The sequence below is a fragment of the Arachis ipaensis genome, chromosome B01 (genome assembly GCF_000816755.2).
Source record: "Arachis ipaensis cultivar K30076 chromosome B01, Araip1.1, whole genome shotgun sequence".
NCBI classification, from domain to species: Eukaryota; Viridiplantae; Streptophyta; class Magnoliopsida; order Fabales; family Fabaceae; genus Arachis; species Arachis ipaensis.
In genome coordinates, this window is record NC_029785.2 from 135,398,557 (window position 1) to 135,412,690 (window position 14,134).

At 35.5% G+C, this 14,134-nt stretch overlaps 3 protein-coding genes across 7 annotated transcripts; 1 reads left to right on the top strand and 2 right to left on the bottom strand.

Moving 5' to 3' along the window:
- On the bottom strand, positions 1 to 1,630 carry LOC107641576 (transmembrane protein 208 homolog). The gene is made up of 5 exons (XM_016345063.2): positions 1,445 to 1,630; positions 983 to 1,176; positions 634 to 718; positions 479 to 544; positions 1 to 255 (listed from the first exon to the last, which is right to left on the bottom strand). The coding sequence occupies exons 1-5, from the start codon at positions 1,526 to 1,528 to the stop codon at positions 163 to 165; spliced, it is 522 nt and encodes a 173-aa protein (XP_016200549.1). The 5' UTR covers positions 1,529 to 1,630; the 3' UTR covers positions 1 to 162.
- LOC107641601 (lactation elevated protein 1) lies at positions 3,517 to 8,402 on the top strand. 3 transcript variants are annotated; one of them, XM_016345087.2, is made up of 15 exons: positions 3,520 to 3,901; positions 4,248 to 4,529; positions 4,639 to 4,724; positions 4,881 to 4,975; positions 5,096 to 5,218; positions 5,418 to 5,487; positions 5,746 to 5,832; positions 5,923 to 5,988; positions 6,096 to 6,188; positions 6,458 to 6,514; positions 6,611 to 6,739; positions 6,836 to 6,926; positions 7,242 to 7,330; positions 7,594 to 7,787; positions 8,009 to 8,402. In XM_016345087.2, exons 2-15 carry the CDS (start codon positions 4,310 to 4,312, stop codon positions 8,112 to 8,114), a joined length of 1,506 nt encoding a protein of 501 aa, XP_016200573.1. In that variant the 5' UTR covers positions 3,520 to 3,901; positions 4,248 to 4,309; the 3' UTR covers positions 8,115 to 8,402. The 3 variants fall into 3 exon arrangements, with proteins under 3 accessions (XP_020962155.1, XP_016200573.1, XP_020962153.1); XM_021106496.1 differs by lacking the exon at positions 6,458 to 6,514 and having other exon boundaries at positions 3,517 to 3,901; XM_021106494.1 differs by lacking the exon at positions 3,520 to 3,901 and having other exon boundaries at positions 4,242 to 4,529.
- On the bottom strand, positions 8,234 to 14,031 carry LOC107641586 (5'-nucleotidase domain-containing protein DDB_G0275467). 3 transcript variants are annotated; one of them, XM_016345072.2, is made up of 15 exons: positions 13,857 to 14,031; positions 13,717 to 13,750; positions 13,396 to 13,584; positions 13,118 to 13,254; positions 12,895 to 13,044; positions 12,592 to 12,693; positions 12,011 to 12,175; positions 11,717 to 11,827; positions 10,981 to 11,078; positions 10,600 to 10,723; positions 10,363 to 10,452; positions 10,065 to 10,109; positions 9,499 to 9,819; positions 9,134 to 9,359; positions 8,234 to 8,274 (listed from the first exon to the last, which is right to left on the bottom strand). In XM_016345072.2, the coding sequence occupies exons 1-14, from the start codon at positions 13,917 to 13,919 to the stop codon at positions 9,333 to 9,335; spliced, it is 1,656 nt and encodes a 551-aa protein (XP_016200558.1). In that variant the 5' UTR covers positions 13,920 to 14,031; the 3' UTR covers positions 8,234 to 8,274; positions 9,134 to 9,332. The 3 variants fall into 3 exon arrangements, with proteins under 3 accessions (XP_016200558.1, XP_020962140.1, XP_020962135.1); XM_021106481.1 differs by lacking the exon at positions 11,717 to 11,827; XM_021106476.1 differs by lacking the exon at positions 10,363 to 10,452.

The following is a 14,134-nucleotide window of genomic DNA, read 5'->3' on the forward strand; positions in this document are numbered from 1 at the left end:
GCAAATTAGAGATTGCTTTATTTTACACTAAAGTAAAAGTGTAAAACTCGACTAAAATACAACTAGTTCTCATAATAACTGGAAATTACAGAGCGACCGCATCAGTTTTGAATATTTTCTGTTGGTTACCTAACTAGGTGTACATTCGAACAATACAAAAACCTATCTAGTTCTTGTCTTGACGAACTTAGGCCTGGATGCTTTCTTCTCCATCTTTTCCCTCTTCTTGCGGGTCTTTTCATCTTCATATGGTTCCTGATTCACAAAATGCAATACAATATAGAAATGAGACTGGTCCTTTTCGTGGTCTAAAAGTGAAAAATGAACCAAAATAGAAGAATGGTTCCACTTCCACCTACTCAAAATTAAGCGGGGAGTCCTGGTTTTTGCAACGATAGTTGCATTATTCTAGACTAGAAGAATACTCGGAAGGAACAAAGAAGTTTGGATCCAAAACAAATTAAGAACGTGAAAATACCTCTGAACGTCCTGGCAAAAACCTTTTAATGAAGCCAAAAGATTGGTATGCTCCAAAAGCTGGTATCTGCATAGTGTCAAGAGATGAGCAACTGTCACTGACTCCAATCTTAAGTATGCTATATCCTCTTATCAATGCCTGAATATGGATCTTACCACAAGATATGTGTACCAAAATTTTCCAGAGATGATAGACATAACTTGCACAAAGCATGTTATGTAGATAACATCATGTAAATAGCTGCAAAAGATGAGCAACAGTTAAGAATATATCCCATACATAAACTTAGAGATAGCAAAAAATGTTCAGAAAAGGCAACCACCATTATGAAATGTGACCCATTGAATGGAAATCCAAAGAAGGGAGGGTGTGACAAGTGACAACTTTCACATGATGAGAACAACAAATTGACAAGGTTTTTACCAGTGCCAATCCCAAACAAATTAATATTTCAGAGCATGATACCGACCTAAGCGATCGAAGGCAAGAAAGACAAAGACATACCCACAAACTCCACCAGTAGTCATATCAAAACCACCATCTAAAAGTTCACCATCGTCATCATAACTTGGCGTCGCCATCTTAGCAAGTTGTTTATATGGTATAAAATATGCCAGAGATGTCACAATTAGCCCAATCCAGTGCTTCCAGGTGAATGTGGAATGGAAGAACAACATCCTCACTAATGCATAGATTACCTGTTAATTAATTGATTAATTACCCCATCAATAATCAACATTCTAAGGAAAAATAACTTATTTGAGTTCATATCACTAGTCTAAACCCCCTACACTAAATTTCATCAATTAGCCATTCGATTCTATACAATTAAAATCTATACAAACAAAAAAGCCAAGTTCTGCAGAGGCATGCAAAGAAAGAAACAAAATCGACCGAGAAAGGAACCCTAGCATAGAAAATCCAAAATCAGAATTGAAGAGAGTGTTAAAGAACAAGATAGCGTACGTTGCAGGATATGATGACTTGGCGAAGCCTAGCCATGTGACGAGCGTTCTCTTCCTTGCGTTTCTTAGCGCCTTGATTCGCCATTTCTCTCTCTCTCTCTCTCCGATCTCTTTCGAATCAGTTTCCGCTACCAAGGTGGTGTGTGTGGCGCACTTCTGCATCTGCTTAAGCTCCTTTTTTGTTTTTGTCAAAGCTTCAACTGTTTGGTTGGTAGAACGATGGAGCTTCAGTATTGGGCCTAGTTTAGGCCCATTTATGTTAAACTGGGCTCAACAATTGAAAGTTAGTAGCCCAAAAAAAAAGTTAAGACCCCTCGGCTTCTGATTTGATATTTCGTGTGTGAGAATGAGTTCAAGTGAAGCACGTTTTTTGTTCCTGACAAAAAACAAGAGTTTTTGGGCGCTACCAATAAGGGACAAGGGTGGTGGTAGGGATTAGATTGGATTAGATTAGATTAAATTTGGATCCACGTAACATTACATTAACGAAAGCGATTGAAAGGTTCCAAGCATAATAGTGCAAACAGAAAAATCTAAATCCTTGCACCATGGAGGATTCGTGCATTTGTTTAATTTTGATTACGTGTACAAGTTGTAAGAATATTATCTTGGATTCTTGGATTCCAAACCCTATTACCACTACAAAGTACAAACGATTGGAGTTTGCAACTTTTATTAATCAGCGAAGATTACTGTTCACCACATGAAATGCAGGTTTGTGGGAGAATAAAATCACGAGCTTAAAACTTGGATATTCGTAAACAAATTGAATAATTCTAGTACTGCTCTTGTACTTTTTATAGGTAAAGCAAAATTCATTCTGCTACACACTTTTCACTTCAAATAAATAAATGAAACTTGAAAGATATAAAAACGTGTCTTCAATGTTTGCTTTGCTTAATTGAATTCCCGATTTGTAATCCTTTCGAAATTCGAACAACTTTACTGAAGCAATATTTTTCAATATATATAAAGTCAAGGTAAAAAATAAAAATATTAATTTCCTTAATTTGTTGATGCCAAAAACCAGTTCATTGGTCCACGTGGAAGAGATACCTCCATGAATTTATAACTATTTCTTTTTAAATAAAAGTGATGGGCTCTATTATTGTACGAATCAAGTATATTTTAGAAAGAGATGGCAAACAAGTTGTATTATTCAGAAGATGAAAATTCAGGTGAAGTCGAATTCACATAAAGTTGATAGCTGAGAACTGTTAGATGAAAATTTAGTCAAATTAGTCAAATCATTTAACAACTCTTAGTTACTAGCTTCACGTAAAGTTCACTGCACCTGAGTTTTCATCTATTTAAAAATACCATTAAGCAAACAAAATTAAAACATGGATATTAAATGAAAAAGTAACGGAATATAAGCATTTAAAAGCTCAGACAATGAATTCCATCAACAATCTTCAATGTATGGTAAAACACTATGGTTAGTAAAAATGCACACATTGATATATACCCATATCCAACCCAAAAGAGGAATGGGATCATGGATTAGTGGGGCCAGCGCAGAATAAAAACAATGGAAATGTTTGGTAACAAAAAAAATCTGTAAAAAAATAGCCATAATTTGTCAGGAATGATTCTCTCTACTTTTTTTAACAATTAAAAGAGTAAAGTGTGATCTCTCACCAATAATTTTATAAGTGTGACCAAGAATACATATGAGAGAGGGAGCAATGAAGGGTTAGAGATCACACTTTAGATTGTCAATTTTTTTAACAACTGAGAGGATTCATTCCCTAATTTACCTTATTTAGCATTCATTAATTGTTGCGACAATTAATTAATGCTAAATAAGGCAAGTTCTGGCTGTTTTTTTTGTCTACCTAACATTACCAAAAAATAATTACAAATTATACAAATAGAAATGTTTGGTAACAAAAAATATTTGATAACAAAAAAAAAAAAACAAAAAACACCCATAACTTGTCTTATTTAACATTTATTAATTATTGTGACAATTAATAAATGCCAAATAAAACAAGTTCTAACAATATTTTTTGTCTCCCTACCATTATTCTAAAAAACATAAATAAATAAAAAAAAACAAGGGAAATATATTCCTTGGAGCGGATAGATAGATAGAACCAAAAAAAAGGAACGACAAAGACCGGAGCTTAAAGAAAAGAGGGTCCATGCTCCATAACCTGAGTTGGTTGAGAATTGAAGCATGTTTTGCTGCAACCCTCTGAGGTAGCAAGTAGCAAATACCCAAATCAGCAACACCCTCTCTTCTCTCTTCTCTGAATTTTTGAGTCAAACACTAAAATAATAATAACGAAGAAAAACAAAGCAGGGTGATAAGCCTCAGATCACAGCCACCGAGGGAGGGAAGGAGCCTCTCGTATCAGTCTCAGTATCAATATCAATATTCATATCCCCTTTCTCTTTCTCTCTTTTCGCGTGTTTCGCACTCTTCTTCTTCTTCTGCTACTGCTTCCTTCAGGCACGCTCGCTTCTTCTTTTTCCTTTTTTTTACGCTTCATTTCGCGTCATGTAGGAAATGCCGTTTATTCATTGCTAAAATCCGAATTACTTTTATGATTCATGCATGCGTTTACAATTATTTGATCCAAATTAGTTTTGTTCTCTGCTGAATATTCTTCCAATTCGACTTTTCTTTTGTTCATATGTAATCTTTTAGTGACAGTCAAATTATAAATCAAGCTTCTTTTTTTTTTTTCCTCTCTCAAAGAAGATGAAAACTTTCGCTTCTATGCTGTTGAGAAATCGTTATGATTCAAGATAAAATGATCACTAATTTTTAATTAGTTAAAATATGTAATTTTCAGGAATTCTTCGTTTCTTTCTGAGGGTTGCTGTTCTCAATTGGAGTTGAGAGTGGTTGAAGAAGATGACAAGCTTGGCTCGTTCTCTTCGCCGGTTGCGACCGGCGGTAATTTGGATCGGTGATGTAGTTGCAGAAACACCACATCAATTGCAAAAGACCTCTCATATTCATAGTTCATGTCACAGAGTTCTTAATCCTGCTCAAACCAACTTGTTCAAGAACCATTCATTCACCGCATCCACAAGACCTATCTCAGTTCACGCTGCAAAACTCACCAATGGAGGTTCGCCTTTCCTTTTTGATCTTGATTTTTTTTCCCGTGTGCTGTATTGGTTAGAGCTTGAAAATCCTCTGTGCCCTTATTGATTTGTATTGGAAGTTGTTGTTTTCAGCTGCAGAAACAAATAGAGCAGGGCCTCTTGTGGAGTATGAACGAAGAATCTGTAGCGGCGAGCTAGTAGATGGTGATAGATGCCAGGTATAAATATAGCTCATCATCTTAATTCCTAAATTTCCTTAGGAAAATTTGTTTAATGGTTAAATGCTATTAGATAGAATTTTATTAGTGGTTTTCTCACATAATCTTGTTATCCTTTGTTTAAAGCATGTTTAATGAGTTTAAATCTTTGGGCAGGTAGTAACCTTGACGGAACTTCAGAGACTTTATGACGAGCTTGTTCAGTCTGCGGATGAATGCCAATTGGATCGCAATGTGGAAAAACCTGTAAGGTATACTTTTCTATTTTACTAGTATTTATTTGTTTGTTTACCATGTCTGTTCAAATTTGCAGTTTTTACCCCCTACCTACGCATCATGTTCTGAGTTCTAAAGAATGATTATGTCTGCAGGAGTGGCTGGTTGTGGTCTCGTTTGCTATCACATCCTTCTCATTCACCAGTAAAGGGTCTGTATCTGTATGGAGGAGTGGGTACTGGTAAAACTATGCTGATGGACCTTTTCTTTGACCAATTGTGAGTTTGACATTAGTTCCTTCTCCATTGGCTCTTTTTTTTTTTTTATTCTTTGAAAAAAGCTACATTGAAATCTCATATTCTTCAAGTCTAACTATAGGAAGATTAAAACATTTTAAGAAGATTTTATTGATGTGTGCTCTTATGAGGATCAACCTTGTCATCTGATCTCTTGACTGTTTTTTTAAGAATTCTTCAGGCCCTCTAATTGGAGGAAAAAGAGGATCCATTTTCATGACTTCATGTTAAAAGTACATGGCCTATTACAAGTAAGTTTACTGTGCCTGCTAATTGTGGAAGCTATAACTGAATTGTATTTCTTGTGCGGTTCTTGTCGATGAGAAATCTTTACTTTCTGTAAGAGAAGTGCCAATATTATGTATGATTTTTGGGTAAGAATCTTAAAGAGGCACAGAAGAGATCGATTCTTTGAGCATTCATTGATCTGTTGTCTGTTCCTGGAATGATGTTATCTTTATATGCATGAAGGTAGCTTTTCTTAAATTTCTTATTGTTTATCCTTGTAGAAGCATAAGGGTTTATCAGATCCACTTGAGGTTGTTGCAGGGGAAATTTCTGAGGAAGCCATTTTGTTATGCCTTGATGAATTTATGGTAAATTTGTCAATCTAATATTTATTTCCATTGGCAACTGATCTGCATATTGTACTTCAATGACTTGAGATTGTTTGTTTTTCTGAAAAGGTAACAGATGTTGCTGATGCATTGGTACTAAATCGCTTGTTTAAACATTTGTTTAGCAAAGGCATTGTAAGTAATATTACCATGTAACTGCGTCTCTATAATATCATTTATGCAGTTGTTGCCTATATATTCTCAAAAATTCAATTTTCTGACATGCTTGGATACAATTATAGATTCTAGTTGCCACTTCAAATCGTGCACCAGATAATCTATATGAGGGAGGATTGCAGAGGGATCTCTTTTTGCCATTCATTGCGACATTGAAGGTGTGCTTCTAAATGTTTCCTCAGTTGAGAGTAATGTCATATTGGCTTCTCTTAAGCTTTCACCGTGTTGCATATTAGCCTGAAACATTAGACTCAATGAAATCAATTTTTTAGAATTTAAACCACGTCAATGCTAGCATGAACCAAATTCAATTGTGGTTTCAGCAACAGTTAAATTGAGGAATGACTGTCTGTTTTTCCAGAAGTAAAGAATTAAGTGCACATCTGAGCATCAGTAATTTTTTTCTAATATACATATACTGATGCAGGAAAGATGTGTAATACATGAGATCGGTTCATCAATTGACTACCGCAAAATGACTTCAGTATGAGTCCCAAACTCTTTTATGTAGATTTATCTGGTATTGATCTCAAGTCATTAGATTTATTTTAATTTGATTTTTTGTCTATTTGGACTGCAGGGTGAAGAAGGATTCTACTTCATTGGCACAGATTCATCTGCCTTTCTTAAGCAAAAGTTTCAGCAGTTAGTTGGAGAAGGAACAGCTACTCCCAAAGAAGTGGAGGTAGTGATGGGAAGGAAACTGAAAGTATGTGCTAAATTCTATACTGCAGAGATACACACATATACACAGAACATGCTTACTACTATTATCAATCTTACTCTGTTTTAACTTTTTCATCAGGTTCCATTGGGAGCTAATGGATGTGCCTATTTTACTTTTGAGGAACTTTGTGACAGGCCCCTTGGTGCTGCAGACTATTTGGGATTATTCAGTAAGCAATATCTGCTCAAGTGGATTTTCTCATGCATATATCTTTCATGTCCCGCCAAAAGACCTCGGATTTGGTTCTGTTGTTTATTAGGAAATCAAAATATGGTTGGAAAAAATTATTTCAGTTTTGAATTTGGTAGAAATCAAATAAAAATTTCTTTTTTTTTTTGTTGGGAAATACATTCATTTTCTTCCATTGTGATAGTTTTTCTTACCACTTTGAATACTTCTTATCCTTCATACTTTTGCAGAACTGCCACCATATATTAAACCCATCAATCAATCTTATACAGAATGTCTTGTTTTGTTTACACAGAGAACTTTCACACATTAGCACTGGAAGGCATCCCAATTTTCGGGCTTCAAAATAAATCAGCTGCACATAGATTTGTCACATTAATTGATGTAAGTGCTGTTTCATGTTCAAACTTTGCCTTTTGTGAGTGGTTGTTAAATTTTATCAACATTTTGCATTTAATTTTATGTTCTGCACCATTTCTGGTTCATTCTTAAAATATTGAAGATTTTTTAAGAATTTGAAGCTTATGCCACCTTATTGAGTCATGGGGTGGTAGCTAATCATATGCATTTGTATTAACTTCTATAATTCATTCTCTTGCATGGCAGAGTAGAACAAGAATTATGCTTTGTTTTGTTGGGATTTACAGGTTACATATGAGAACAAAGCGAGGCTATTGTGTACAGCTGAAGGAAGCCCTCAAGAGCTTTTTGAAAAAATAGTAACAATATCAGAGGCTAAACAAATGGCACCCAGGACCGCTTCAAGATCACAGAAAAGTGATGTCTCCGACCTTTGTGTAGACAATGAACTCGGATTTGCCAAAGACCGTACTATTAGTAGGTATGATACAACTCTGTAAGAAACTCAAGCAAGCAATATGATCTACTAATTCCTGTCTCAAGTAGTGCTAGTTGAAAGCTCTCATCTAAAACACTTTTGACATCAGGAACAGCCAAGAAAATAAAAAGAGGGAAGGAAATGGAACATCAAAAATAAAACTCCCACCAAGAACTACCACTGTATTTGTTTCAATGCCTGATAATGACATAAATTTGATGCAGATTGACAGAGATTAACAGCAGGGAATACTTGGAACAGCATGCTGCCATGTTGGCTGAAAAGAAAGTCGACCAAGGAAGAATGGATCAGGATGCCGTTGAAGCTTGATGAAAGAGGATTCAAAACCTCCGAAAGTTCAGTTCCTTTAAAATTGTTGTATCATATGTTGAGTGCAAACAGGATAAAATGATGAGTATTGGTTCCGACACAACAAAATTTTTTTTAAAAAAAAAGGAAGCACCCATCAGCAGGCCGTTTAGTTTAGTACCTGCACAGCCAGGGGTGTTTTAGTTAGCATAAGAGTTACAAGCATTGCTCAAAAAATAATGTGCAATTGAATGGTTCATTATAAAATTTCAAATAATTCCTTATACAATTCAACAGTTCTCTCTACCAGTTAATTCAGCCATCGATTTTTAATATGTCGTACTGTTTATTATTTCTCGACACTCATTGCGGAGCCGAAGGCTGTAGCCTTGTTAGAAGACCGATGATCGTTTTTGCCTTAACTATTTTGAGTCCCGAAGCATTTCTCCTAGTTCCTGTAATAAGGAATGCATTTTTTGCACGAGTTGTTTTCGCAGGTTTCCTAGTTCCTGTAATGAGGATACAACTTCATAACCTTTTTTCTTAGATGTTAAGTTTTTATTTATGAAAATTTACAAGAGATTTGCCAGATTAAGAGTTGAACATATCCGCATTTTTTACGACTAATATATGTTGCAATTTGCAGCAACATTTCAGACTCAGTAAGTATATAAATAAACATCAGCCGACCCAAAGCCCTAACCATGTCAGAATATGCAAGGATTTAGTTACTAGACGACAAAAGACCCCTCATAAGTAAACCCATGCTATAATCCACAAGTGAAATCGTCTCGTACTAGGACTTGGTAGCACTTCTGGTTAATGATTATTGATTGCGAGTTCCTGTGGATCGACAATAAAGTGCTGATATGTATTTTCATCAACCATAAACAACTAATGCAGGAACCTTATCATTAGTTATTATTATTATTTTTTTTTTGTTTCATGCTAAGATGAAACCCTGACAGCCTTTAGAAATAAAACGCTTTTCTATAAACGGAGCAATTTTACTGATTTATTTTCCATTAAAAACAGCATACCCGAGTTTGTTAGCAACGCCCAGATATTGGGGAAATCAAGAACAAAAGAATTAAACTGAATGGAAGTGACTGCTGCAACAAGTATCTCCTGTTTGCACCTCCATAATGGAACACCTAGTTCAATTGCCGCCGCCATTACACCGGCGATAGTAGAACCACGGAATGCCACTCAGTTTGAATGATTCTGAGGACTAGTTCATCAGGTTTTAAACAAACTTGATGGAATCTGAGTACAGGAAAGGACAAGCAAGGAGTTATTGTAAGAAAATGTATGAGGAAGCAAGAATATTCTTCATGTAAAAAAGAGCATGATGATGTTAACTGTCCAGTGAAATAATGAAGTTTAGGGAGAAAAATTGGATTACCTTCACGTGATGAGGCATAATCTTGACATCATATGGAACATGAAGCCAAGCTTCAGTTGAATGGAGAAGAAAATTCTCCGGCTTACTGGTATAAACATCTGCATACTGATGAATGTTATAAGCAAAAGCAGATTCCTGACCTGTACTAGTCAGGAATGTTGCTCCAAAAGACTTATTAAACATCGTCTTCATCATATTGCGTGCTTTTTGCCTTTCCCCATTAAGTTCTTCCAGAAGTAAATTGCAAGACGAGGTTCTCATACTATTAGCCGCAGTTGCATGCAACTTACCTAGTAATTCTTGTATTATATGAAACTTGGCCTGCGTAGAAGCATAAAATGTTAGGAGATTCAAGATTTAGATGAAGAAAAGCAATTAAACTCACATTGTCAACTTATATAGCACTCTCTTGTGAACCATATCCATGTTTCGAATTATGGACCTTTCTGTCATAACCATAAGAGACAAGACTATTCATTTCTACCTTTTCTTGGTCATATATCCTAAAAAGAATGAAACACAAGAAATAAAGTCAATACTCAATAGTAACCAAGTCTGAAAAATACCTGTTCCCAACGGTAATTATCTCCATTCTGTATTCGTATTTCATTCTGCATTATTAATGAAACACCCCATATAAATGTCCATTCTTCTTATGTTTACTATGCCATGCATCAATACCTCAAGAAGAAATATATAAACTCAAAAAAATATTCTTCAGGAATAGAGTCACTATACAAAAAATGGTAATTGTCAAACTTAATTATACTAATCTTTTTGGTAACTGTAACTTGCAGGGGTTCTGAAAATAATGACAGGATATTAAAATATCTACATGAAAAATGAATTACATAGCAGATATACCTCTAGTTCATGGATGATAGCAGCTGTGCGCCAACCTGCCTTTGAGGGACCTCTCAGGTCGCTAAATAGATGATCTCCAAAATATATCACCTATGGTAAAATATGAATTTTGGCTTTCTAGAAGCTAAATGTAAAATAATCTTCATATTTATTCTATAAAATCTGATTGTGAACAAAAAGGCTAGTAAATAAAAATTACTACACAGCACGGCATATCAAACATCAAATGAATTATACCTCTGGGCCCTTCCACTTGGTTATTTGGAGAAAGGATTTGAGGCATCCATGGTAATATATTTTGTTTGGAAGAAATTTCTCGACTTTTGTAAAAGTTAATTTGTCCTTCTCCATGTCATAACAACTGCATGGAATTGCCAACAATCAGGAGCTGTAGAAATAATTCAAGAATATATGACTTCAAGTGTCAAAGAGATGTGAAAAGAAACTGAAGAAAAAAGGAAAGTAAAACTTTTCAAAAGAAAATGATCTTCATGATGGGATGAGAAAAATACTTGAAGAACCAAATACATTTCTCCTCAATAAGAAGCTTTAAGTTATAAAATAAAAGCCAAGAACAGTACAGCAAAGGACAAAAATTATACTCAAATGGATACAGACCGGAATGGATGATCAGATGTATAAAACTGTGGTTTATTAGCCTTAGCAATCACAACATCAAACAGTTCCATCCAGGAGTCTCTACAATCCATAGAATCCTAATCAACGTTCAAAAAATAAACAAAAGAAAATTATGGACAAATACAAGAAGTGAATACACACAAGTAAGGAACTGCAAATAAAAAATTTATTAAACAAAGAGAGACCGATAACCATCTGAGCAACATGTGCCCTACACATCACTCCAAGTCTCCAACATAGTAAAGTCCCTCCCACTTATAAATTTATTTTCAAGCATTTCAATGAATATCTTCTCATTGAAAAGAATAATTGGATCTAAGTCATATAGATAAACCAGGCCATAGTCAATGGCTACGTTTGGGACAAGTAGAGAACTTCTGTACGTGGTCATCAAAACCAACTATAAACATAGACGCTTACTCAATCTTTTCCCCTGATGAAGAGTTGAAAGAAATAACAGCAAATATAAGAAAAATATAAGAATACAAGATCCATCTAAAGCATATGTGCATTATTATAGGCTCGGTAAATAAAGAAGAGCATAGCTTCCCTGTTCTCTAGAATTTACTGATGTAACATATTTATCTTCACAACCAACTATAATGAAATAGCTCTTGCATCAGAACTAAGGTGTAAAATGAAACTGTGTTTGGTTGCATCTTAACTTTAGACTCTTTCATTATCTGATGTAGACTATGACTTTCTAAGAAAATACCTGTAACATAAAACGCATTCCTCCATCCACAAAGTAATAAGGAGAATTAGTCAACAAGAAAAGCTTCTTGCCCTTCTCCCTTAGCATCTTAAGAAAACTCAACATCGTCCCCTGAGTTACTCACACACAAATGAATAACAGTTACAAAATCTAAACAACATGGGGAAAAATAAATAAATAAGAAGAAAAAAATACTAGACCACAAAATCGTATTGTAGACCACTTAGGGTGGTATCTATTGGAAACATTCTTGGACGTTAGTTAACATAAATGTGAAAAACAGCTTGAACTTACATTTTTAACTAAGTATCTATGTGGATCAGAGAGAATTCCTCTATGAACCCGGCCACTCCGGTGGACATGATCAATTGCCCGAATTACGTCTTCATATATGTAGGAAGCATCAAATTCTAGCTTGGCATCAACAAAGTATTGCACTATATCTGCAAGGAGGCATGCCTACAAAGTGACATTATAAACAATCAGATCTCAACCTAAGGTTTGATGGTGGGAAGTGTCTGCATTAGACAGCAGACTGCTGCAGGAAAGGCAGAGAGAATCAGTAATGGAGTTCTTTCAACTGAATTTAGAGATTTGGGTGGATCAACTCCTATAGTCCTATTGAGTTGGCCCTTACAACTGCAATTCACGTTAAGAAAAGTTCCAATAAAAATTGAGCATATTCCTCCTCTAAGTAAATATTTGCCTATATACTGTTGAAATATGCATATTCAGAGAAATGATAATCATCTATGACACATGAGAATTACAAGAACCATTCACTAGGTCAAAGGTCCAATACCTGACTATACTAAAGCTCCTCTAGTCATACACTTCATAATAATTACTGGAGGACAGAATGAGAGGGAACTAACCTCACTGAAGCAGAAGAAATCCATCAAACCAACAAGTGATCGAGCTTGATCACGACCAATATGTCGTGTTCCATATACATCACGAATTTCCCTTCGGCTTAGCTGTAAATTATTGGAAGGAAAGAAATCTATGTAAAGAAAATATTTTGCTGGTAATATTTTACTTTGGCTATAATGGACAAGATATGTCAAAGAAAACTAGCAACAGCAATTCATGAGAAGGTTTTAAGTAATTAAATAGCAAAAGAAGCTAATATGATGCATACATGTGCCTAACAAAACATAAGAATGAGCAGCAAATACCCTGCGTCGACCAAAATAACATCCATCTGGCTCAATTGACCCGAAGAAATCCAGCTTCATTAGGCACCCTTTAGACTTATCATAGTATAAGCCTCGAATGGGGAAACTTGGATCATACTTGAATTCCATGCAAATCTCAGGATACCTAAGCTGAAAGAAGTATCCACATGATTAAAAACCAACAGAAAAACAAATAGCACAAGTGAATTGGGTTGGAGCTAACCTCATTCACCATGTACTCCTTGGCCAAGTCATATATCAAAGTCTGCAAGGCAGATGAGTAATGTGCCAATGTGTAATCGTAGTCAAAACCATAAACTTGCAATTTGTCCAATCTCAAGTTCTTATTCACATATATGCCTAATCCAATTCAAACAAAATAACAGGTCAACTCAATATGAGCCATTACACAGAGTATAAAGATATAAGATAATATAAAGACAGAAACAAAATATCAATATTCGCAACCAAACCACACGTGGAAGCAAGCAATGAAGTAACCTTTAGGATTCATTTTGGGCATTTCTTTGAGGGCATCGGGAATCCTTTGAAAGCTCTGTTTGGCAGATTCGAATTCGCGGCGGAGCGCTGCAATCTCCACATCGGGAAGAAATTCATCGCGTTCCGAGTCCGAACGACACTGTTTGGGCGAATCAACAACGCCATAGCTTCGAGAGCTTCCGCAAATCCCTATAGCATATACGTAAGGCTCGATCTCAGGTCGGTGTTTTGATGAAACGCGAGTTTTGGAAGAGAAGAAACATAGAACAATATGGAAATGAAGTGAAATGGAAAAATAAGAATGAGAGTAAAGAAGAGGACCTTGGTGGTGTAGAGAAGATGAAAGCAGCGTAGTCTGGGATGAAAGAAGGAAATAGAAAAAAAAATAGTAGTGTTAGAGTGTTAGTATGAGAAATAAATAGTAATAATGGTAGTGAATGATGAGAGAGAGAGATTAGTACGTGGTGGTGTATAGAGGAAGGGAATAGAAGGAGATTTCGGAGACGAAAACGAAGAGAGGCCATTGGGGGAGGTGAGTGAGTAGAAAACCGCCAATGTCAGTAGAGGAGAGAGAAGTGCCCTTCCTTTTACGCGCCCTCCCAAGTTTCAACGGCGGCAATGTGAATCCTATCAAGTATAAACTATAAACTATAAACGTACTCGGTACCCTGTGTGATAATCTCTCTTTCTTTCTTTTTTTTTTTTTTCTATTCACTTTAACCATATAGATTAGTTAACT